The sequence below is a fragment of the Eleutherodactylus coqui genome, chromosome 10 (genome assembly GCF_035609145.1).
Source record: "Eleutherodactylus coqui strain aEleCoq1 chromosome 10, aEleCoq1.hap1, whole genome shotgun sequence".
NCBI classification, from domain to species: domain Eukaryota; kingdom Metazoa; phylum Chordata; class Amphibia; order Anura; family Eleutherodactylidae; genus Eleutherodactylus; species Eleutherodactylus coqui.
Window position 1 is genome coordinate 111,593,109 of NC_089846.1, and position 25,584 is coordinate 111,618,692.

At 43.6% G+C, this 25,584-nt stretch overlaps 1 protein-coding gene across 1 annotated transcript; it reads left to right on the forward strand.

Annotated features, from left to right (window-relative positions):
- The first annotated feature begins 468 nt into the window (after nt 1-468).
- Nucleotides 469-24,635, forward strand: VSIG1 (V-set and immunoglobulin domain containing 1). Its single transcript, XM_066579872.1, has 7 exons — nt 469-517; nt 4,041-4,204; nt 16,939-17,131; nt 17,791-17,940; nt 20,220-20,339; nt 22,771-22,897; nt 24,400-24,635. The coding sequence occupies exons 1-7, from the start codon at nt 469-471 to the stop codon at nt 24,548-24,550; spliced, it is 954 nt and encodes a 317-aa protein (XP_066435969.1). The 3' UTR covers nt 24,551-24,635.
- The last annotated feature ends 949 nt before the right edge of the window (nt 24,636-25,584 follow it).

The following is a 25,584-nucleotide window of genomic DNA, read 5'->3' on the forward strand; positions in this document are numbered from 1 at the left end:
GCTCATTTAAAAGGGCCCTAACGGGTTTTCGGTTTGGCAATTTGTTCTGCCAATTTGCATAGGCTTCTCTATAGAACATAAAAAACCTTTTTTTTTTTAAAGTGGGCTTTTTACATGCATGTCTGGATAAATAAATGAACCACAAAAATGTGTGTGAAGGAAATCATAGGGTTTTGAAACCACCTCCAGTTGAAAGAGTAGCTACTGCCCTCCAAGTACTCATGAGTTAACACAAGATACACATACATCAGGTGCACACACCCTGAAATATAATTCAAATGAAAATACAAAAACTCCACAGAACCTCACTGGGAGCCGTCTGAGGAGTGTTTTTGATAAAGAGTGTGAAAAGCCCTTGTTGACTTCTTGATGCGCAGCGATAAGAGGAAACACTGCGTAGAAGTCACAAGTCACTGAATCTAGACCAAGGCGGCAGCTGGTTATTCACGCTTCGGATATCTTAGCAGGATGTTACCACTTTTTCTTAAGATTTTCGTACTTTTATGGAGTTTTACAGGTAAGCAGAAAGGACTAAACATATTCAGTATATTGGAACTTAGAGAACATTTGGGGTATGATCCACTGCTAGAATCATATGCATCAGAGTGTGGTTCATGCGTGTAGAATAGGCTTTGTCCTGAATATTCCTTTGGTTTAAAAAAGGAATATATATATAATATATTTTTTTATTCCATTTTTTTTATTTCAAAGCCTTTAGTGCTTTTAAAGGGGTATTCACATCTGGGCACCCACCTCCATCCAATCTTACCTTGTCTCACTAGCTGCTGCATCCAGGGTTTGGGAGGTGGCTGGGCTTTACAGAAACAGCCGAGCAGCCGTTCTACGCTCGTTCCATAACTCCCATAGAAGTGAATTGGAGTTACTGCTAGGCTGATATAGTTTGTGAGATTCTCCATACTTGTTATGGGGCGCCATACAGCAGAAAGGAAAGAAGGTTTCTACACCAACATAGAAGGGGGTTCTTTACTGTAAGAGCAGTGAGACTATGGAACTAGATTGTAGTGATGGTGAACTCACTAGGAGAGCTCAAGAGGGTCTTGGATGCCTTTCTTGAGTGTAAAAATATTACATGGTATAGTCACTGATTACTTCAGAAGGGCCGGTGATCTGGGGATTATACCGATTGCCAGATTAGAGTCGGGAAGGAATTTTTTCCCCTTAAATGAGGAAAATTAGCTTCTACCTCATTGGGGTTTTTTTGCCTTCCTCTGGATCAACACTGGGCGGGGGTGGGGGGGCTAATAGGCTGAACTATATGGACATACGTATTTTTTCAGCCTTAAATACTATGTTACTATGTTAATGCTCCCAGGGTGAAAACCGTCAGAAGATGGCAATATAAACTATGGAAGCCGCTCTGTTTAGCCTTTAGCCAAGTTCCCATTAAAAGACAGAGTATTTCCTCAGGGCTCATTCAGACGAGCGCTGGTTTTGCGCTGTTAGCAGTGAGGACAGATCGCTGCTATAGTGCTAAAAAGATCGTGTGAATGGGCGACCTCAAGCTTCGTCAAGTAGCCTGTTGACATGATCCGAAGTGCTGCTGCGTGCTTTCAAGGCTCCCATAGAAGCCTATGGAAAGCATGCAGCAAAGATAGGACATATCCTATCTCTGCACGCACCTCGGCGCCGACATGTCCCATCTTTTGTTAGATGCGCTAACATTATCTCATGTGAACATACCTAGAGGAACCTATTGGTTTCTATTAGAAGCTCCTTCTGTGCGCTGCTAACAGCGCGAAAAGAGCGCTGGTCTGAACGAGCCCTAAGACATAACGGATACCCTCTTACTATATATACCTGCCTCCATAGAAATGGACCAGTAGACAGATTCCTTTATTAAATTAATAATTAGGTCACCTTTAAGCTTACTTTTCTCAAAAGAAATTCCCCAAATTCTGCTAATTTTTCTCAGTTCAGCTATCCCCCCATTCTCTTAAGTATATTGATCATCCGCCTCCAGACCTCTCGGTTGGGTCTTTCTCATATACAGGCGTCCAAACCTCCACACAATAGATCATGCATAATGTGACGAGTGATAAACTATGCTTTCATCAAATACGTATGGAACTCTTTTCATCAATCCCCTGATTTCATTTGCTGAGCAGCAGCTGTCTGGCATTGATTTCTGCTATTCCATTTAATATTTACTAATACTGAAGTGTTTATTATTTAATATGTAATAATGTTACTTGTTTCCTACTCCCAAGTCCATAACTTCATATGTGTAAAACTTCTCTAAATTCCTCCAAAGGCCATTTGACACAAACGTGTTACATGTCTGTAATACGTATCCATAATACAAGTATGTCACAGATGAAATAACACCCATATTGCATTAGTATATCACCAGTACTTGATCTGTATTTCACTTTCTTCATTTTACTTTCTAATAGGCAAATATGGATCTGTTTTTCCCCCAATAGAAAATACCAATGAATGCAAATATAGAGACAAATGCAGACGAAATGTGAATAGATTCCTAGATTTCCATCAGCTCCATATTATAGTCTCCATAATACGGATCCAGCACAGATTAATAATACGTTCGTCTATAAGTGACTACAAGGGTATGCTCATATGTACCAGTAGTTGCTGAACGTGAAGCTGCATTACTACTGCATTAGACGGGGAGGTTCTTGAATGTTGTGTTAGATTTCCAGTAGCCAAAATCTCTGAGCGGAGACAGAGGAGTCTTAAGGAGTCTTAAGGAGTCTATAGAGTTCTTTTGGGGTAGAAACAGATTGTGGTCCAAGATCACATTTTGATTGGATTTTCCCCATTAGGGACCTTTCACGTGGGACGGAATTACCCCACAGGATATATCCGATTCCGCAGCTGCAGAATTGCACACCAGGTCTAATTTCAGATTTTGATGCAGAAGTGCAGGCAGGTTTTAACCCCTTCATGACACGGCCTATTTTGGGCTTAAGGACGCAACGATTTTTGGCGGATTTTCATCTCCATTTATCAAAAGCCATAACTTTTTTATTTTTCCGTCGATGCGGCCGTCTAAGGGCTTGTTTTTTGCGTGGCGAGCTGTTGTTTTTATCGGTGCCACTTTTGGATACATAGACTATATTGTAAAACTTTTATTTTTTTTTTATGATAGCAGGGAGAGAAAACGCATCATTTTTTTTACAGCGTTAATCAGCATAAATTACACAATCCATTTTTCCTGCGGGTCAGTACCGTTAAAACGATACCAAAATTCTTACATTTTTAAAAAGTTTTTCCACTTTTCTGCAATAAAAACCCTTTTTTGGAACTCCATTTTTTTTTTCTATATCGCTGCATTCAAAGTCCTGTAACTTATTAACTTTTTTCTGTACGGAGCTCTGTGAGGGCTTATTTTTTGCGAGAAGAGCTGTAGTTTTTATTGGTATCATTTTGGGGTACATACGGCTTTTTTGATCACTTTTATTGCATTTTTAGGGAGGCAAAATGCTAAAAATTAGCATTTTGCCTCAGTTTTTTAGTGTTTTTTTAATGCTTTTTCCCATGCACAGTCCAAAGCATGTGCAACGTATTGTATGTGTCGTTATGGACGTGACAATACCAAATATGTGGTGTTTTAATTTTTTTAACCTTTTTTATGCTAATATGAGAAAAAACATGTTGCAGCGGGAGGCCGGCTATGACTGACAGCCGGCTCCCGCTGCGAGATCATATGTGATCTCGCGCTATCCCTATGACATAAGGGTATGTCATTTTGCGGGAAGTACCCCACTCCCATGAAGTACCCTTACGTCATGGGGAGGGAAGGGATTAAGCCAGTTTTAGTCAATTTTTGGTCCCTTACGTCAGTCATTTACACATTTACACATATCCAGGCTCAGAATACTAACTATATGTACCAACCTTTGGTGTGAACCCGTGCCAAATGCCGTATAAGAATCGTCCTACTTAACATCAATAACTGGTACAGTCCCAATATTCGGATGGGATTTTCCTGCCACAGAAAAGATTAACGCAGAATCATTTTGTGATAAAACCATTAATCCGTATGCTCTGTGTTTTAGGAGTCGTCTACTGTGTGCAGCTGACTATACTAAATCCTGGAATAAATGTCACCGCGGGACAGAGTGCAACTTTACCCGTTGCTTACACTCTTTCTCAACCCAACGTTGGCAATCTTATTATTCAATGGGATTTTACAGAAATTCACGCACAAAAAACCAATCCTGTAAGTATATAATTTATCATTGTTATTATGATTATTAATATTATCACACGCAGGCACTAGTATTTACAGGGACAAATTATGTAGAGGTTTATGTAGCAAGGCTTTCCTTCACCAGAGGCAAAGATTCTGTCTGCTGCCCATGCTCTGTATCTAAATACTATGGCCAAGATACAGTGGCTTGTTGGTGACTCCCCTCTTCTCACAACACCCACAATCAGGACCACTCATCCCGAATCCGCGACGAAATCGGAACAGAATTCACAGAGTGATCGTGACCTAAAGCTGCTTATCACTAGCATTCTAATAGAGATTTCCATTTGGATCCTCCTCCAATCTGTTATGTGTCTACTTCAAAGAATGACTTCTGTTGTCCAGTTCTGCAAGTGAAATAACACTGACTTTTGAGACTTGCATATTAATAACATTATACGTTTCTAATGTTCTTATGTAAGTTGGTGATAAAATCATTTAAAGAGGTTCTTCAACAAAAAATACTATTGATCCTCAGGAAAGGTAATCAATAGTTGATCGCTGGCGTTCACCGCTCGGGACCCCAGCTGATTGCCTGATTAGGTGACCGATGACAGAGCCAATATACACTGGGGTTGGAGCAAAGGTTGCTGCACCGACCCTGTTTAGTGGCCGGACTTGTACTTGACACCTCAGTTACAAACACTGGCCACTACACCAGTTGGAGCATAGGTTTCCACTCCAACCCCAGTGTATACCAACGTTGTCAGTGGGTGCCCAATCAGCTGATCAGCAGGGGTCCCAAACGGCAAGCCCCAGCCAATCAACTATTGATGACCTCTACTGAGGATATGTCATCAATACTATTTTCATGGAAACCCCCTTTAAAATTATTATCATAGAATTATTATGTTTTATTTTGAAGGCTTTAGTGCTAATTAAAGGGATATTCACATCCGGGCCCCAACTCCATCCAATCTTACCTGGTCTCACGGGCTGCTGTATCTAGGCTCTGGCAGGTGGATGGGTTTTACAGAAACAGCTGAGCATCCTGTACTACGCACTTTCCATAACTCCCATAGAAGTGAATGAGAGTTACTATATGCTATACTGACATAACTTGTGAGATTCTCCATACTTGTTATGGGGCTCCACACAGCAGAGAGGGAGAAGAAAGTCTAGGGAGAAAACCTCCATGAGATGGCAATTTATGAAACATGGTACCTTACGCTTTAGGACGGATTCATATTGATGGAACATATTGATGACGGCAATGGAAATGAGTGGGAGAGTCAACTTTTTCTTTGCATCTCTTGAATATTTTTTAAAAATTTCCATTACAATTTGTTTTCATCAAGAAAATGGTTCTTCAGTTTGCTTTTTTTTAAAATTTTGTATAATAGAAGATATGAAATTCAGGTTCATAAATCTCTTGTAATCTCTTGACACAGCAACATGATTACTTCACCAGCAGGCCTAGCTGAATCTCAGCAAGTTTTGTAGGACATTGTGACTGTTGCTTACGGCTGGGGCTAGTCAGCGACATGTATTGTGTGACTATCAGGAAAGTTGCATGACCAAAAGATTTTTGCAGTTGCCTGCAATTTGCTGTCGTGTGACTGTTTCAGAGCTGCAGTTTGGTTGTTAAACAACATTCAAAGTGCTTACAGGTTGCAAGTAACATTGATGTTTATGGGAGAAAAGCCGCCGCTAGCTTGGATACAAGATGTGATACAGGTGGGCATGAAGGCTCTAGTACCTTGTTGTACCGCTTCTAGCTTGGATACAAGATCTGACATGGGGCGAGGATGGAGGCTCTAGTACCCTGTTGTACCACCTCTAGCTTGGATACAAGATATGATATAGGCGGGGATGGAGGCTCTAGTACCCTGTTGTACCACCTCTAGCTTGGATACAAGATGTAATACAGACAGACATGGAGGCTCTAGTACCTTGTTGTACCACCTCTAGCTTGGACACAAGATGTGACACGGGGCGGGGATGGAGGCTCTAGTACCCTGTTGTATCACCTCTAGCTTGGATACAAGATGTGATATGGGTGGGGATGGAGGCTCTAGTACCCTGTTGTATCACCTCTAGCTTGGATACAAGATGTGATATGGGTGGGGATGGAGGCTCTAGTATCCTGTTGTACCACCTCTAGCTTGGATACAAGATGTGATATGGGTGGGCATGGAGGCTCTAGTACGCTGTTGTACTGCCTCTAGCTTGAATACAAGATGTGATACGGACGGGTATGGAGGTTCTAGTGCCTTGTTGGATTGCCTATAGCTTGGATACAAGATGTTTTACGGGTGGGCTTGGAGGCTCTAGTACCCTGTTGTATCGCCTTTAGCTTGGATACAAGATGTAATACAGGCAGGCATGGAGGCTCTAGTACCCTGTTGTACCACCTCTAGCTTGGATACAAGATATGATATAGGCGGGGATGGAGGCTCTAGTACCCTGTTGTACCACCTCTAGCTTGGATACAAGATGTAATACAGACAGGCATGGAGGCTCTAGTACCTTGTTGTACCACCTCTAGCTTGGACACAAGATGTGACACAGGGCGGGGATGGAGGCTCTAGTACCCTGTTGTATCACCTCTAGCTTGGATACAAGATGTGATATGGGTGGGGATGGAGGCTCTAGTACCCTGTTGTATCACCTCTAGCTTGGATACAAGATGTGATATGGGTGGGGATGGAGGCTCTAGTATCCTGTTGTACCACCTCTAGCTTGGATACAAGATGTGATATGGGTGGGCATGGAGGCTCTAGTACGCTGTTGTACTGCCTCTAGCTTGAATACAAGATGTGATACAGACGGGTATGGAGGTTCTAGTGCCTTGTTGGACTGCCTATAGCTTGGATACAAGATGTTTTACGGGTGGGCTTGGAGGCTCTAGTACCCTGTTGTATCGCCTTTAGCTTGGATACAAGATGTAATACAGGCAGGCATGGAGGCTCTAGTACCCTGTTGGACCGCCTCTAGCTTGGATACAAGATGTAATACAGGCAGGCATGGAGGCTCTAGTACCCTGTTGGACCGCCTCTAGCTTGGATACAAGATGTGATACGGACGGCATGGAGGCTCTAGTACCTTGTTGGACCGCCCATAGCTTAGATACAAGATGTTATACAGGTAGGCATGGAGGCACTAGTACCCTGTTCTACTGCCTCTAGCTTGGACACAAGATGTAATACGGGAGGGCATGGAGGCATACAGGTTGTTCACGACACCACTGCAAACGGAGGAGACAGCGGGCGGGTGTCAAAGGCAGTACACGTAATAGGTGCCGTGAGACCAAATGTCCTTCAGCCAAGTGCCTGGAAATGGTTCCAACAGGAACAGGAGCTGTAACAATGATGCTACTTGTCTGTGGATGGAAGAAACACTTGAAGCTGCTTGTCTTTGTCGTACAATCAGACAATTCTCTCTACTGGTGGTCTGCCGAGGGCATCTTAAGTCCGGTCGCCTTGTGTGCATGTCCTCCCGCATCAACTGATCCCAACACCTCTTAACAGTCTGGTCAGAACAGCCCAGGTGGCGGGAAATTCATTGATACGACCATCCAGCGTCTCGCATTCCAATAATGGGACCCCTCTCAATCTCTGTTAACTGGGCAAAATCTTTTTGCTTGCACCATAGAGGGTCTAGTGGTCAACAAGCTCTACATAAGCGGAAAAAGAGGTCACTACACACAAGGAGCCTCTGAGAGACTTTCCATAGGCCAAGGGGGGAACCAGTTTTAGGGCCTCAGGTGGCAAAACTCTATTGATTTGCCTGAAATGTAACTGCATGCTTAGTTTTGCAGCAAAACAACAACTCCTTCTAGGGGCTGGATTTTTCTTTTTACAAAGAGTGAATATAAAAAAACAATAATACCTCCTTACTGCCACGCTGCTGCCCCATCACCAACTCCGGTCCTCCAGTCTTCTGTTTACTATGGCTGCAGTGGTCACATGGCTTGTTCACTCACGTGACCTCTGCAGCCAATAGACTAACAGGGACATCATCTGTGACATTCTGTAAACCTGCCTGGGGGGCTCTAATGTAGAAGCCCACAGGACAGGTTTATGGGACATCACCGGTAGTGTTGCTTGTCGGGATCGGCTGGACGATAAAATCAGGCCTATTTTTGCTAAGTTGGATTAAATCATCCCAATTCGCTTTTTAGCAAAAATAACCGAATTATTGACTCTCTGCTTTGAGCAGAAAGGACGGGTGTGTGGGCTTGGTACTGCTGTCTTGCAGTGCTGAGTTCTAGGTTTAAATCTGACCTTGATGGGGATTTAAAACTGGGACCCCACCGTGCCAAGAGGAAAATCGCTCATGTGTATAAACATAAAGAAAATAATGTGTCATTTTTAATGCAAGCTCAATCTATTGGATGGAACTTGTGCGAGAAATTCTGCCTTAGGGCTCCTTCACACTGGCAATCTGCAATTTATGGCCGTAGCATGGCCACCTCCTCTCCGCCCCTTGCCGACTGTCAGCAAAGGCAGGGGGCGGGAGCTAGTGTGCTAAACTTCCACCAGCTCTCCGCCCTTTGACGGATGTCAGCAATGGGAGGGGGCAGGAGCTTAGCGAAGCTAGTGTGCTAATCTCCCGCCTCATCCTGCCCCCTCCCTTTGCCAGCAGCTGGCAAGGGGCATAGAGGGGGAGTGAGTTTAGCAGAGACGCTGCTAAAGTCCCTCCCACCTTACTTTTTCGTCAGCTCTCATAGGCTCCCGTAGACGTCTATATTCTGGCGTGAAAATTGGTCCAGATCTATCTTTTCCGGCCGGAATGCGCTTCGTATGCACTATCTTTTCTGGCTAGCTGATTTTACGCAATGGAAAATCGCCCATCTGAACGGATGCATTGGAATCCAATCAGATCAAAATTGCCGCGATAAAACACTCATGTGAAGGCAGCCTGAGTCAGCAAATGTGAAAACTATCTAGCTGGTGAAAACAGATCATATTGGGGACTTTTTTTTTACTTTTTAGGCTATGTGTCTCAGAGTGTTCAATGAAACAAGCACATTTGTGCTGTATCGCATATTTTACATTTTTTCATTTTATGCAGTTATTTCCCAGGCTATACTCAACCCTATTGAATTCCAAATAGGAGGATAACTAGCTACTTCTTCCCTTACTGATTGTTACAAATAGCAGGAGAAATCCTTGTAGATGGTAAGCTTCTGCTTTCTAAGTTGTTGCTGGGGCAGTTGCTATGCACAGTAGACCCATTGGAGGGGATGAGCTGACCACGTTTCACAGCCTAGCCTCGTTACAGAGAGGAATATCTGATTGGTTAGTCTCTCTTTAAATATTTTTGGCTTCTGCAGCATTGCACAGTTGATAGCTGCGACGTGCTCTATCCAGTATGCTTGTTTTAGTTCCAAATATCTAGTTCTAGTCCCTTTTTATCTAGCTTGTCCAGTCAATGTTGCCTGCTCCTTGGTTTTGCTAGTCCAATCTATATTCCTTAGTCTGTATTTGATTTATTATACTTAAATAATTGTTAATGCTTCTATTATTGTTTATTACATATGAAGTTATCACATGAAGACCTTATTTTAAAAATGAGAAATTCCTCACTGTGACACTGCAGCTCCTCAAGCGGTTGTATTAGACAAAAATTAAAAAACTTGTCTACTTTCTTCCAGAAACAGTGTTATCATTTTCCATTGGATTGGTCCAGTATTACGGCTCAGTCCTAGTCATTAGAACGGAAATGAGATACACATCCCATGGTCAAAGGCGGTGCTGTTTCTAGAGGAAAGCAGCCATATTTTTGTGATCTCATACAACTTCCTTAAGGCTAGAGTCGAGCAGTTTTGAACCTCTAGGACTTTACCCAAACTAGGCTTAATTCACGCTGAAACTTTGTCACATGCAGTTCATTTTCTTTAATGCACTTATGAATAAACTCATGTGCAATAAAGCAAGTAGCCAACACATTACTAGTGTATGAAAGTGGGGTAAAACTTCAGGGTTCCAAATCTCTGGACCCCAGTAATTATCTGCAATGAGAGCAGGAGCTCTTAAAGGGGTGTTCTGTGACAAAAAATGTTAAGCCAAGGAATGGTATAAAGTAACAAGTAAGCAGTACTCATCTGTTCAATGGTCACCCAACCCAGCGCAGTTGGCCAAGTCCCTGCTTTTCTGGCTCCGGAAGCTGCTCAGCATTCACAGGCCTTCCATTGTTCACATGACCACTGCAGCCAATCACTGACCTCAGTCGTGATACTGCAAATGATTGCTGAAGCCTGTGTTGAAACAGTGAATGGCACAATTGGCTGCAGCAGCTTCTAGGACCCAGGTGGCTGCGCTGGATTGGGGACCATTGACCAGGTAAATGATTTTTTTTTTTTTGCACTATTCCTCGCCAACACAATTTTTTTTTTTAGTTCCCAAAAATCTATTTAAAGGGGTTGTCCCGCGAAAGCAAGTGGGGGTATACTCTTCTGTATGGCCATATTAGTGCACTTTGTAATATACATCGTGCATTAATTATGAGCCATACAGAAGTTATTCACTTACCTGTTCCGTTGCTAGCGTCCCCGTCTCCATGGTGCCGTCTAATTTCAGCGTCTAATCTCCCGATTAGACGCGCTTGCGCAGTCCGGTCTTCTCCCTTCTGAATGGGGCCGCTCGTGCCGGAGAGCTGCTCCTCGTAGCTCCGCCCCGTCACGTGTGCCGATTCCAGCCAATCAGGAGGCTGGAATTGGCAATGGAACGCACAGAGCCCACGGTGCACCATGGGAGAAGACCTGCGGTCCACCGTGGGTGAAGATCCCGGCGGCCATCTTCGCAAGGTAAGTAAGAAGTCACCGGAGCGCGGGGATTCGGGTAAGTACTATCCGTTTTTTTTTTTAACCCCTGCATCGGGTTTGTCTCGCGCCGAACGGGGGGGCTATTGAAAAAAAAAAAAAACGTTTCGGCGCGGGACAACCCCTTTAAGGCTGGATTCACACGAACGTATATCGGCTTGGTTTTCACGCCGAGCCGTTATACGTCGTCCTCATCTGCAGGGGGGGAGGATGGAAGAGCCAGGAGCAGGAACTGAGCTCCCGCCCCCTCTCCACCCCCTCTCCGCCCCTCTGCACTATTTGCAATGAAAGGAGGCGGGACGGGGCTAAGTTCTGAGAATTAGCCCTGCCCTCATCCCACCTCTCCCCATTGCAAATAGTGCAGAGAGGGGGCAGGAGAGGGGGCAGGAGCTCAGTTCCTGCTCCTGGCTCTTCCATCCTCCCCCCCCCCCCCCTTCCCTGCAGATGAGGACGACGTATATCGGCTCGGCGTGAAAACCGAGCCGATATATGTTCGTGTGAATCCAGCCCATGTCACAGTTGAGAATATTTCATTATTAAACCAGGTTTATTCCTCTCTAATGGTGAATTGTATTGTGTAACACACATCAGGAAATAGAAATATATATATATATAATTATCTCAGAAAATAGATTGATCCAGTATAAGTGCCAAACTGGTCTCATTATACTGATAAGTCTATTTTAAAGTGAATGCGGGACGCTGGTATATTACCTTCACTGGTCTGTAGAGTCGGGTGGGGCTGAGTTCTTAGGACTTTGGAACTTGGTAATATTCTTTTTCTGTTTTGTTCCCCTTTGTTTCATGTTAACACAATAATCTCCTTGCCATAACATAATTTTGCTGTATTTCAAGAATTATCATGTATTATTAATTGGACTTCAGATCAGCTCACCGCCATTAGTTGTAATCACACTACACGGAGGTGCAAGGAAGGAAGTGCCCGCTTCACGGGTAATATCATTGCAAAATTTGGAAACCCCCAGCACTTCAAAAATCCCTAATGGCCTTATAAAATGCACCAGAAATTGTATTTTATAGGGGGTTAATAATGGGTTAAGTCATTATACCTTGTGATTAATTACTGTTTGTGATCAGGAGCTTTTGTTTGCTTTTTATGTGATAAGACTGAACCTTGCTATGAGTTGTTCAGGCTAGAAGCCATCGCTGTTTTTATCTCTTGTTCCTGTATTGTTGCTTTTTACTGTTATAGATTAAAAGCTAAAGGCCCTTGTACACGAAATGATTATCATTCAAACAAATCATTCAAACAAGCGAAAATGAATGATAATCATTCAGTGTAATTGCAGCCAACGATTGAACGACGGGAGATACATCGTTCGCTTTTCGTTCATTCTTCATTTTCTGCAGGCATAAAAGTCACGGTTGGCTCATTCACTAATCATTCGGTTTAAATACCGATCATTCAGTCATTCTCAGTCACTTATACAGCGAATGTGAACGGCTGAACAATTTCTCGTTTGAAGGAGCCAACAATATATCTGCCTGTATAAACAGGCTGCATGAATGAACTGTGCCATCATTCGCTTTTTTGAATGAAAAATCGTTTGGTGTAAATGAAGTTTTAGACATTTTTTGAGTGCTGCAAGTTTTCCAAATTTTGCTGCATTAATAATTGAGGGCCTAACGATTCATTTACACTTCATAAGCAACATATAGCAGGCTTCCCAGAAGAAGACGGGTATTCAAGAAGTAAGATTGGATATCTATGAATGATGAGGGGGGTATGCAGAAGAATCAGGGATCTCCTTCTGCTGGACAGGGCGATACCGTGTTTCCCCGAAAATAGGTCCTACACCGATAATAAGACCTATCGGGTTTTCGGGTGAGGCTTGAAATATAAGGCCTTTCTCAAAAATAGGACCTATCTCGGATGCCCCACAAAAAAAAACAAAAACAAACTCACATGGTCCGCGGCATCCTGGCGTTGTCCACGGCGGCGGCGGCGTCTGCAGCGTCCCGGCGGTGTCCTCCTCCATCTCACAGCTGCCTTCTGCTGGCGATGGGGCTTTGAATACTCCGCCTCCAGCAAAGCAAGCGCTGTGATTGGCTAATCGAGCGCAGGCAGCCAATCACAGCCAGCGCCCGATGAGCCAATCACAGCCATTCAGTGAATGACATCATTGAATGGCTGTGATTGGCTCATCGAGCACCGGCTGTGACACCATCGGGAGGCATCGGGACGCCGCAGACCAGGTAAGTAAAGCCCCACTACCACCACCACCAAAAATAAGACACTGTGCCCTTTTTGGGGCAAAAGTATATATAAGACAGTGTCTTATTTTCAGGGAAACACGGTACTACTACAGGCTTCTGTTGGTAGGTTGATGTCTGTGGACCCCTTCTGAGGTTGTGCACCAGCTGGTGTTGTTAGGGAAGTTTTTGTTTGGCTCCAGTGATTTTTTTAAAAACAAGTTGTTCAGTTTTTCGCCTCTTTTGTGATTCATATGAACAACGTGCAGCTGTGAAATGATGTTGCCTTCTCCACAGTTCAAAGCATTCATAAAAAACAGTTGCAACAAGATCGGGTGAATACAAAGGGTGAGGCAAGGGTGTCGTGCCGTTTTTCATCAAAAACTGCTTACCACTGTGTGGACAGGTGCGTTGGCATAGCCAGTCACCTGTTTGCCCCCACAGCGCTGAGTTTTTAAGCAATTTTTGATAACAGTACAACACCCTTGTCTCACCGTCCCTATTCGCCTGATCTCACTCCGTGCAACTTTTTTTGAGCAGTGGAAAAAGAAACTAAATTTCCCAGCTGCATGTTGTTATGCAGTTATGAATCGGCCATCACAAAATAAGCAAAAAACTGTAAACTTTTTGAAAAAGAAAATCCCTGAAGCTGAACACAACATCGGCTGGCACACCGCCTCAGAGGGGTTCCACAGACATTCACCCAGCAGCAGAAGCCTGTACAGTACTTGTAACACCTTGCCACCAGAAGATCCCGGTTTCTTTGGGGTACCCCCTTGCGTAGAAGCTGAATAACTCTTTAGTTGAGCGGTTGCTACAGTGGCTACATTTTCATTCCTGACAATATTTCAGTACAAGAATAATTTTTTCCATTTAGTTATTCTGAATCAGACAGTATTGAATTTAAGTTCCAACTAAAGCCTATGTTATGGAATGACACAATGGCTATACCAGCACCCTTCATTCACGAGTATCCTACCCTTGTGGTATCTATATACAGTGGACAGGCTTGGTTAAGTTCTTAGATCATTTCTGCTCCACAACAGCACTTCCCATGCTACAGCTGGAAGAACAGTTCAGTGAATCAGTGTGTAACCCTGGCGTATGGGAGAGATGCACGGGGAAGGTGTAGCATGAGATACCAGGTAAGCTGAGACTAGTAGTAAGAATCACTAGGCATCAGTAGCTTATGTTCAAACAGTGATGTAAAAATGACCTTGTGCCTTAATCCATAGACAGCCTGGACCATCCATATCCAAATGAGATCAGATCTCATTACCCGAGTTTGACATTCAGTGCGTCCCATAAAATATAATACATATGTGCACTGGGTCACACACTCCATTGCAAGGCAGAACGGTTACCACAGCTATGTGACTCCATCAATCATATGTGGATGATATATCCTAGGAACAAGCTTGTTGGATATCAGTTGTTGGCTGGTTTTCACCATGTACAGTGTATAATATATTGTATTTTACATATATATATATATATATATATATATATATATATATATATATACTGTATATATATATATATATATATATATATATACCAACAAACTAAGAATAAGGAGCCGTAAATGGGGCCACAGCAATCATATTCGGGAAAAGGAGACATTGAAGGGGGTACGAGTCAGGCACATGTTAGTATACTTGTATACCTAGTGCAGGGTACAACTGCTGATAAAGTGCAAAAAGTTGTTCCTGGGAGGCACCTTTTGGGGAGGGGATAAATAGAGGGTCATTTTTTTTAGACTTGAGCAGGAGCATTTAAAAGGCTGGACAACAGAGGGCGGGGAAGAAGAAGGGTAAGAAAAGTAGGGCGTACCCCTTAAGCCTCATGTCCACGGGCTAAATATGATTTAAGATCCGCAGCGGATCACCCGCATGCGGATCCGCATCCCATAGGGATGCATTGACCACCTGCGGGTAGATAAATACCCGCGGATGGTCAATAAAAGTGATTTTAAAAAAAATGGAGCATGAAAAAATCTGGACCATGCTCCACTTTTGTGCGGGTCTCCCGCGGGGACGGCTCCCACAGGCTTCTATTGAAGCCTTTGGAAGCCGTCCGGATCCGCGAGAGACCAAAATCAGCATATACTCACCTGCTCCAGATCTTCCCTTCTTCGCGGCTTCATCTTCTCTTCGTCGTGGACGGATCTTTTTTCTTCGGGCCGGCGCATGCGCGGCATGCAACCGACGTGCCGTGCACATCCGCCGGGCCAAAGAAAGAAGATCCGGCCACGACAGAGAGAAGATGAAGCCGCCACGAAGGGAAGATCCGGAGCGTGCGAGAGGTGAGTTAATTCTTCTTTTCAGCCCTCATGTCCGCGGGGCAGGAGGGACCCGCTACGGATTCTCCATGGAGAATCCGTAGCGGGCCTGATTTTCCCCGTGGACATGAGGCCTTAGCTGTCATTCACAGGAGGGTATTGGCACTGCATAATACACTGTGCTAGAACCCCATTGATTTACATTGGGTCTTTCAGACCTGCATCTTTCACATGCATGAACAAAATTGTAGCATGTCGTATTTTAGTGGATATAGTGCACTGAAATAGCACATTAAAGTCAATTGCAATTGTGAATACAACATGATCCATGTGTATTTATTGAGTATTTACACATGCAATCAATGGGAAATTTTTGAGTTACACAAGAAATATGTGTAGTGTGGTCACGTTTCTTTCCCTAAATGGGTGAAAACTGGCTTCTACCTCCTTGATTTTTTTGTGCTTTCCTCTGGACCAACATTGGGAGTAATAGGCAGAACTGGATGTCTTTTTTCAGCCTTACATACTATGTTACTATGTAAAGACACTGAGTATTTATGCGCCCAAAATACGCAATACACCCTTGTGAGCCCCTAGGCAGAATCAAAAGAGCAACCAAGATAGGAGGAGGTTATTCAAATCCTTGCTGCTTAGTGGCTCTGTTAATATCACTGCCGCCTGTGGGAAGGCAACACTAGCGTGCAAGCAGGCTTCGACAAACCGATGATAAGCCAGTTGGCAGGCTGCTGATGTTACGTGTGCCGGTCGCTGTGTACAGTAGCAGGTGTGGCCCAATTAGACTGAGAGGCGAGCGTCAGGCGTGGCCTGGCCAACTGTGGAACCTACTACATGGGAGCGAGAAAAACTTAAAAATATTGTACAATGTAAGGCTACATTCAAACACTGCCTGGAAGCCACCAGTTTGGGGGTTCCATCCCAGAACTTTGTCTGGATGTCCTTTTTAGTTAACTATGCTCTTCTGATTGGCCAAAATGCTCGAATCGAATGGAAAGCTGCTACAATAGAGCTCAATTCTGCAATTTCGATTTTACTAATAACAGGCTATGGATACATCCAGGGCCAAAGTACTCGATGGGGTTCTAAATGCTGTCTACATGAAGTCAAACTGATATTTATGCATGTATATAATTCTTCATTTACCCTTTAAGATTATCCCCAGGGCAATTGCATTTAAAAATGGGTTGACTAGAGGGGATCACCCCTTTAAGTCGAAAATTGGCACAAAGCTTAAGGGAAGATAAAGGGCAAATAGCTTTGGCCATTATCAAACCTCACATGTAGTTATTCCTGCCATATTTCTTGTATTTTGTCATGATACTTTTAGCTGCTGTGAAGTTATCGGCATCGTGTAGCATGAGCTGCAGACATTTTTGTGCATTTTTAGGTGTTATTTACACTATTCATCTGCTATTTGTGTTCTAGGTTTATGGGTTCCAAAATAATAAAGAATACATCAATGCGAGGTATCAAAACAGGGTGACAGTTTACAATACCACTGGGAATGCTACACTAACGATCGCGAACATGCAGCCACAAGACACTGGAATCTACACGTGTACCGTGAGCAACTATCCAGAAAACCCGGCAATAGCTCACATTCAGCTGATTGTACAGGGTATTTACTTCATATTAATCCATTTTATTTCGGATAGGTACTATCCCCGCCATGGCCGTGTCACATACTGGCAGTTTAGGCCACAATAGGAATCAATCTTTGTGCACGATACAGGTATCCCATACATTGTACATTGAGGGGACCATCTACATACCTGAGTACCACTGCAATTGTTTACATGTATTGGTGCTCCGGTTAGTGGGCGCCATCGGGAGGGAGGACATATTTTTTAGACCTTGTATTGTCCTTTATTTTTCAAGAATAAGAAGGATTAAAGCTATATGAAAAAAATGGAAAAAGTGTGTTCAGGGACGTAGCTAAAGGCTCAAGGGCCTGGGTGCAAAAGTTTATCTTGGGGCCCCCCAACTTCTCTTAATTCCGTAGCAGATTCGTAACTTTTAAGTTCCTGGGCCTCAATGCAAAATCTGTAACAGGGCCCCAACTATCATGCTTTATTCATAGTACTGGGCTCCCTATATGGAGAAGAGAAGACTTATGGTCCCCCTAAGGCTCCTGGGCCCGGGTGCAACAGCATCCCCTATAGTTATGCCAGTGCCTGTGTTGGTATATTAGGGTATTTTGTAGGAATTTAGCAGATTATTGAAAGTAAAGGTGATATTAGTTTTCACCTGTATATTTCTTAACGTTTCATCTTCCAGTACCCCCATCAACTCCACACTGCAGTATTCAAGGCAACGTAGCGATTGAGCATGCTGTAAAGCTGATATGTATTTCTGAGGAGGGGGTGCCTCGCCCACAATATACCTGGCATAAAGTGGTGAATGGAAATCTGAAGCAAGTGAATACGAGTAAGTAAAACTATAGGTTTGTAGAAAGTTTGACAGAAACAGGGAATTATTCTGTGAGGCGACTGGGAGTAAGACCTTATTCGCACGACCGTATATACACAGATGTTTAACTGTGAAACATAATTGTGTCATCTGAAGCCTTGGATTCCAATGTATTCATTCAGATGAATGATTTTTGGCCGCGTAAAAAAATTGTGACAAAAAAAATAGCGCATCGGCGACCGTTTTCAGTCACTGATTTTATATGCGGCGTCAAAAGACTGCCTTTTCTTTTGCCGAGATACACCGGAAGCTCCCATAGACTTCAATTGAAGCTGAAAACATAGGAGGGGTAGGGAGTTTAGTTGCGTCCAATGCTGGGAACAGAAGACAACTCGTGTTTTTACGGCCCTGAGGATTAAAGCCCACTAAACCAGGACGTAAAACGGCAGTGGGGATGTCACTAAGGGGTTAAAGTTTTTCCAATCTAGTAGCAGCAGGTCAGGTCCTCGGCCTTCTCTTCCAGGTCACTGACAGCCGAGGAGTCATATATATTAAATGACCCAACGCAAACCAAAACTGTCGCCATATGCATCCTGTAATCCGAGGTTATATAAATTATATATTAAAATGTCCAAAACAAAATGAGGGACAAATTCTTGTACTTTATTTTAATGTAAATATACTGATTTAAAACTAAAATAAACAACTATATTTTTTTTAAAAAACTGCTTTTTTTAAAGCTTTTTACCCCTAATAAAACAGAAAAAAAAACTATGTGAATAAAAGATATAAAAATAGCACTATATGTCACAGAGAAAAAAAATAGGACTGTAAAACCACCTCATGGGTAAAATCCCTAAAAAGTATCTGGTCCTTATGGACCGAAACACACTGGTCCTTAAGAGTGCATTAACAGCATGTGCTGGTGCGTACATAGGTGCGCTCAAAACCGGCCTACCTCTGTACATGCACAAACACGAATGAATGCAGGTCCACGCAGCATTGCTTTCAATGGGGCCGCGGCTGCTGCTGGCAGCCCTATTGAAAGCAATGGTCCGCCGGCAATCCCTGCGGTGATTTTCAGGGAAGGGCTTTAAATATAATACCCTGAAACTCATTCCTATCTGGTGTAAAAAAAAAACCATATACTCACCTATCCACCGCTGCCAGGGCCCAGGTGCGTCCAGCCGCTTGGGTCCCGCTACTGTAATGAAGTTCTTTAAGCAGGCGTAGATTTAAAATCAGCTGTCATTCAATGAATGGCTGAGCATGTCCTGTAATTGGCTGAGGGCTCAGCCAATCAGACACAGCCCTTTCAGCAGACAGGGATTTAAATACCCACCTGCTGATAGAACTTCATTACAGTGACAGGACCCAAGCGGCTAGACGCGCCTGAGCCCCAACAGCGTCGGAGAGGTGAGTATATTTTTTTTTTTAATTTTTAACACAGAAATGATTTTCAGGGAATAATTTATATTTAAAGCCCTTCCCCAAAAATCACTGCAGGGGTGCCGGCAGTCCAGTGCTTTCAATGGGGCCACCGGCAGCAGCAGCTACCCCATTGAATGCAGGGGATTCTTTACTCCCTGCGGGGAGTCCCCTTGTCACCGAACACTGTGACAGTGCTGTCACAGTGTTTAGTGACAAGGGGACTCCCCGCTGGGGAATATTGGCATGCACTACAGACCTATGGTGCACGCATGTCCTATGTTTTGCAGGTACGTGTGTTTGCACGCCTGTAAAACACAGACAAGTGAACAAATCATAGGACACCAATGGTTCTAATAGACGCATGGTTTTGTGCAGACGTATCTACACACATAAACACGCTCGTCTGAATGCACCCTAAGGGATTAATTCCCAAGCTTGTCAATTTATGCTCCAGATTTTCATTGCGGATGTCAACTCTTCGAAATGAGGGTTTGAAATTTGGGGCGAACCAGTAACAACGCCACATGTAATACATTGTTCTGTTACGGAAAAGATGTCCGGTATGGATGTACCCATTATACTGTCCAGTATGGTTAATATAAGCATAATGAAATAAGTGGACACTAAGAATAGGGGTCTCTTGTCTCCCTGTATGAATAGGGCAGCAGCCGAGCATGTGTGCTGACGCTCCATTCATCTCTATGGGGCTGCTGGAGACAGCCAAGGCCAATTTCACTGTGGTTCAGCTTACTTAGAAAAATATATGCATTGTGTTAAATCATGTTACCAGAATTTTGGTCACTTGAATCCAGTGATTATTACAAATTATGTCCTTTTTCTTACTTTTAAAATAATTTATTTCACAGCACAGCAGAATGGACTCCTGGTTATAGGTAACATGACTAAGTTTGAAGATGGATACTACCAATGCACAGCAAGCAACGGTTTAGGCAGTGGAACCTGTCAACTGGATTTAAATACAGGAGGTATGTGTTGTTTTTTGTAATATGTAACTCATAGTACTATTTAATTTCAATTTATCCCCTTCATGACCAAGCCTGTTTGTGCCTTTACCCTTTCCAATCCACTGTCTGACCTGTGAAGACATTATGATTTAAGGCTGTACGGTTCCGATGTTGGAAGTCTTCCGTCTGGGTTCTCTTACTGTTTATTGCCAGCCTCTCTGCTGTCTGAGCCTATCCAACGTGTCACCTCACGCAGTACTGGCTTTAGCCAGCAGATAGCGCCGTTGTATAATGGCAGAAAAAGAGTAAGCCCCCTAGGAAAGCCAGGATACAAATTGGATTGGAAAGGGTTAATGACCAGGCCAAATTTTGGAAATCTGGCTTGTGTCATTTTAACAGAGCATAACCCCATAAAGACTTGATACATCCAAGTAATCCTGACGTTGTCTTTCCGTCACATGTTGTATTATATTTAGGTGCTAAAAGTAACATAGTATGCAAGGCTGAAAAAAGACATATGTCCATCCAGTTCAGCCTAGTAGGACCCAATGCTGATCCAGAGGAAGGCAAGACAAAGAGCCATGAGGTAGAAGCCAATTTTCCCTATTCAAGGGCAAAAAATTCCCTCCCGACTCCAATCTGGCGATTGAATTAATACCCGGATCACCAACCCTTCTAAAGTTAATAATAATTATAACATATAAAGGCGTCCAGGCTCCTCTTATACTCTTTTATTGAATTTGCCATCACCACGTCCTCAGACAGAGTTCCATAGTCTCACTACTCTTACAGTAAGGGCGAAATCAGATGAGCGTTTATTTGCGCGCACCTATGTACACAAAAAAAGGTGCGTCTGATAGAACCATTGGTTCCCTATGATGTGTTCACATGTCCGTCTTTTACAGGCGCAAAATACTCGCACCTGCAAAAGATAGGACATGCGTGCACTGGGAAGGTCTGTGCTGCGCATAAAGATTCCCCGCGAGGAGTCCCCTCATCACTGAACACTGTGACAGCACTGTCACAGTGTTCAGTGATGATGGGACTCCCGACGGGGACGAAAGAATCCCCTGCCACAGCTGTGACAGAGGATCGCGATCTTCTCCCATTGCCTTCAATGTGGCCGGTGCTGCAGCCACTTCATTAAAAAGCCATGGGATGCAGGCAACCCCCGCAGTGATTTTCGGGGAAGGGCTTGAAATATAAGACCTTCCCTGAAAATCACCCCTAGCTGCAGTAAAAAAAAATAAAAAGATAGGAAAAATATATATATATCACTTTCCGCCGCTGTCGGGGCTCCAGCGCGTTTTCTCGCTTGTTCCTCGGCACTGCTCTGGAGCACTTTCTGTTGGCTGGGGATTTAAAAATCCCCGCTTCCAGAAAGTACTGAGTCTGATTGGCTGAGCGCTCAGCCAATCACAGGCAGCATTTAGCCATTCATTGAATTCAATTATTGAATTGAATTATGGTGAGGTGAAATGCATTGAATCTCTCATGGAATTTTATTACTTCGGTGTTGGTCCAGATGATTATGATGGCATTAGAACATACTCTGCCGAGCTTGATGCTTGTTCGAGTATTAGCATTCTCGATGGTGCTCGTTACCCGAACGAGCATAATGCTGTGTTCGACCCCGCCCCAGTTTTTGGCCCCTCCCCGCCGAGGTGCAGCGTGCACATCAATGGCAAATTTTTCGGGAGAGAGAAAGAGAGAGAGAGAGAGAGAACCCCCCCTTAAAAAAAAAAGCTTGGACCCAGTAGCCCACATACAAAAATGCTCGAGTCTCCCATGCTGCTGAAGTAGGCCAAAGGTTTGTTGGAGCAGGAGGCCAGAAAGCCACTGTCCAGTTTTGCTATAAAAAGGTTGACATAATACGGTACCATTTTACTGCCCATGGCAGTTCCAGATCTTCGGATCTATTCCATTATGCCTGAGAAAGAACCCCAAGTAGGTCTGCATGCTCGTTATAACATGTTTTTTTCTTAGAAAGGTATCATATCTACAAGATTACTTGGTTTCTCTTGCTGGGAACAATCACATTTTGCTCTACTGGCTAACACCGTACCAAACGTTTTTTTTAAAAATCTGTCTATTTAACACTAGGTTTGTAAATAAGTCCAGAATGTAGCACTGGGTAGAATTCTCACATGTGTGGGTGGTAGGAATAAAAGTAGTGATTTCAGTAAGTGACAAAAATTTGTTACTCCATGGTAAAAAAAAAAAAAAGTTGGAATTTATTTTTACCGTGCTATTGACCAAGTGTTATAACTGTAAACATTTACATGTTGTCTTGTTCCTAATACAGGAAAATTTACTATCAATTATGCAGAGGTTAATAAGTGTCTCTAAACTCTAAATACTTTTATTTAATTGACTGTGAGAGCGTTCATAGTTGTAGCTGTACACAATGTCTGATGAGATGTTGAAGACCGTGACTGTGTTACTCCTGCAGGTGATGCAGGGATCATCGTGGCAGCGATTATCGCGGCAGTACTCTTGGCAGTGATTATTGGTGTTATCGTTTGGATCGTCATTGCAAGAAAGAACAAAAAGGAGCACTTAAAGAGCAGCGAAACAAAGTAAGATTTTGTTAATTAGGTTATAAATAGAGATGAGCGAGCGTACTCGCTAAGGCAAACTACTTGAGCGAGTAGTGCCTTATGCGAGTACCTGCCCGCTCGTCTCTAAAGATTCGGGTGCCAGCGGGGGTCGGGGAGGACCGGAGGAGGGGGGGGGGGGGGGGGGAGATCTCTCTCTCACTCTCTCCCCCCGGCTCCTCCCTGCTCACCGCTCTTCCCCGCCGGCACCCGAATCTTTAGAGGCGAGCGGGCAGGTACTCACATAAGGCACTACTCGCTCATCTCTAGTTATAAACGAACACAGTAGGGTTTGTGATAGGATTTGAAATGTTTTAGCTCTTAACTAAATCTACGTGCAGCGTTGTGTGGATTCGGTGTGCACATATATTCGTACATTGCTGCCAGTCTGGAAAACCAATTATGATGTATGGGGTGCATTCAAGTTCTAAAGGTCTGTTTTGCATACCGGAAAATTGCTTTTGCAAGAGCGGCACAACTGGAAAATGTGCGACCACAGAAAGCATCCTTCGTCGTTGGAAAAAGCCCAAAATAGCTAGGTGCAAGGTTAAGCGAGTAGGGATTATGAAGAAACCACTTCAAAGGTGTTTTCATGAAGAAGCCCCTGATAAGGTCGTTTGATGAGCAGGAGTTTTTTTTTTAAGGATTCATGGCACCCAAATTTTCCACATCTTCAGCTCTTCACACAGGATGGTATGTACAGATCCAACGGAAATATCAACTTTGCAGGAAGCCTCTTCCATAGTCAATTGGAGGTCCTCCATAACCACCTGCTCCACTTACGCAATCATGTTGTCGGACCGGCTGGCACATTGGCGGAGGTTCCTTTGGTTCATTCTGACACAATGTTGGGCCTTCTTACAACTGTTGCACCCACAATTTCACATTTTTAACGTCTATCACACCTTCACCACATCTTGCTCAACTGTCGATGAAGGTCGATGGGTGTTATTCCATACAAGTGAAGAAAGTGGATGATCACATGCTGCTCTTGGAACATGGACATCCCCATTGAGTTCTGTTCACTAGACCAGTGTTTCTCGAATCCAGTCCTCAGGGACCGCCAACAGGTCATGTTTTCAGGATTTCCTCGGTATTGCACAGGTGATGTAATTACCGTCGACGCCTTAGACTTTGCACAGGTGTTCTTACTATAGGATATCCTGAGAACATGACCTGTTGGTGGTCCCTGAGGACTGGAGTTGAGAAACACTGCTATGCTGTGGTCTCACTCATGCCCGAAGAATACCTGCGTCTTCTAAAATGTGTCCCATGTTTCTATCTGCACCCATTCCCAAGGGAAAAAAAAGTGAGGAGACCTTAGAACTTGAATGTACCTCACAGATTATTGCGACTGGTGCAATGGGCCCACCCAAGGTGCTACCTAGAAAGGTCAGTGCCACTTGTGTGTAGCAGAGTTCCCCAGTTGTTCTAAGCGATAGCTCGATCTAATCTGTTCTCACTGAATTCTCTTTCATCAACAGAACAATGGCCGCTTCAACAGGCCAGAGCGCAGCAGAGGAGCCGGCCCGGGAGCACCTTGTTGTCTCCGAGCCTCCAGAGACCAAGGAATATGTAGATGTGCCCGAAAATGTGGCCGCTGCCCATGGTGAAGTAGAGGATCCAGCCGTGTAAAATGCTCTTTACAGCAATGATAATACACATCTCTCAGTTCATAATCAACCGTACAATTGTAAACTCAGCAAATGCAGTTGTATTAAAGAGGATTCCCACAAAAGACATAGAGGCTGGCTTTACACACAGCATTTTGTGGAAAAGCGCCACCTTCCTTTATATTTCCCATTACTTTTGAATCCGCTTCTGACTTGGCTCATAAACTACATGGTAAACGGTCACAAAAGCTGGGATGTTTTTCTGAAAAATGCTGTGTGTGATAACACCCGCATGGTATATTCTGCACCCTGATGGACACGGTGATTTAGGCATTTGGCCAAGGCATCCATACAGGGATGGCAGCACTCTTTATTCTAGCCTATTGGAGTTACTGAAACAGCCAAGCAGATAGGCCAGCAATTAGGGGGAAACCCACCTATCACAATATGCTCTTTTGTGGGAGAACAGATATTACTTGCTACCAAAATTTTTTTATCTAGGTTTTTATATTTGATATTCTTGGCTTTCGATGTTGTTTCTTGAGTATGTTCATCTTGATTTGTAGGAAAGGTTTACTGGTTGTGTATTCATAGGCAATGTAAGAGCCATAGTGATGGCCAGAAATTGCAGATATAACTGGCATTTTTAAACAGCCGATTAAGAAGCTGTTTAAGTAGTAAAGCGCCCCCTTGTGTCTAAGAATATGCAGTACAGTCAAAACTTAGTTCAGTTTGTAGCTGTTAGCAAAGGTATCGAAGCACATTAAGCGTAGTACAATGGAGAGCTGAATACTTTGCTTTAGAATATACTTTGCATTTACCACCGTGTTTCCCCCAAAATAAGACCCTGTCTTATATAAATTTTTGCCCCAAAGAGGCACTAGGTTTTATGATACTTACCTAGCAGGCTTGGTCCAGGTACCTGCTGCTGCTCTCCGAAGCACGTCTTGCAGTCCTTGGCTGCCCACAAAAAATTATTTCCTGGTTATGGGATTAATAAAGCCCACCTCCAGAAAACCATGGCTCTGATTGGTTTTTGAGCGCTGCTCAGCCAAT

Excerpts from the sequence above, each read along its gene's own strand:
- VSIG1 (XM_066579872.1), top strand. The coding sequence starts at position 469 with ATGTTACCACTTTTTCTTAAGATTTTCGTACTTTTATGGAGTTTTACA. Across the intron at positions 17,132-17,790 it reads CATTCAGCTGATTGTACAGG|TACCCCCATCAACTCCACAC; the intron begins GTATTTACTTCA and ends TTCATCTTCCAG. Across the intron at positions 17,941-20,219 it reads TCTGAAGCAAGTGAATACGA|CACAGCAGAATGGACTCCTG; the intron begins GTAAGTAAAACT and ends TTTATTTCACAG.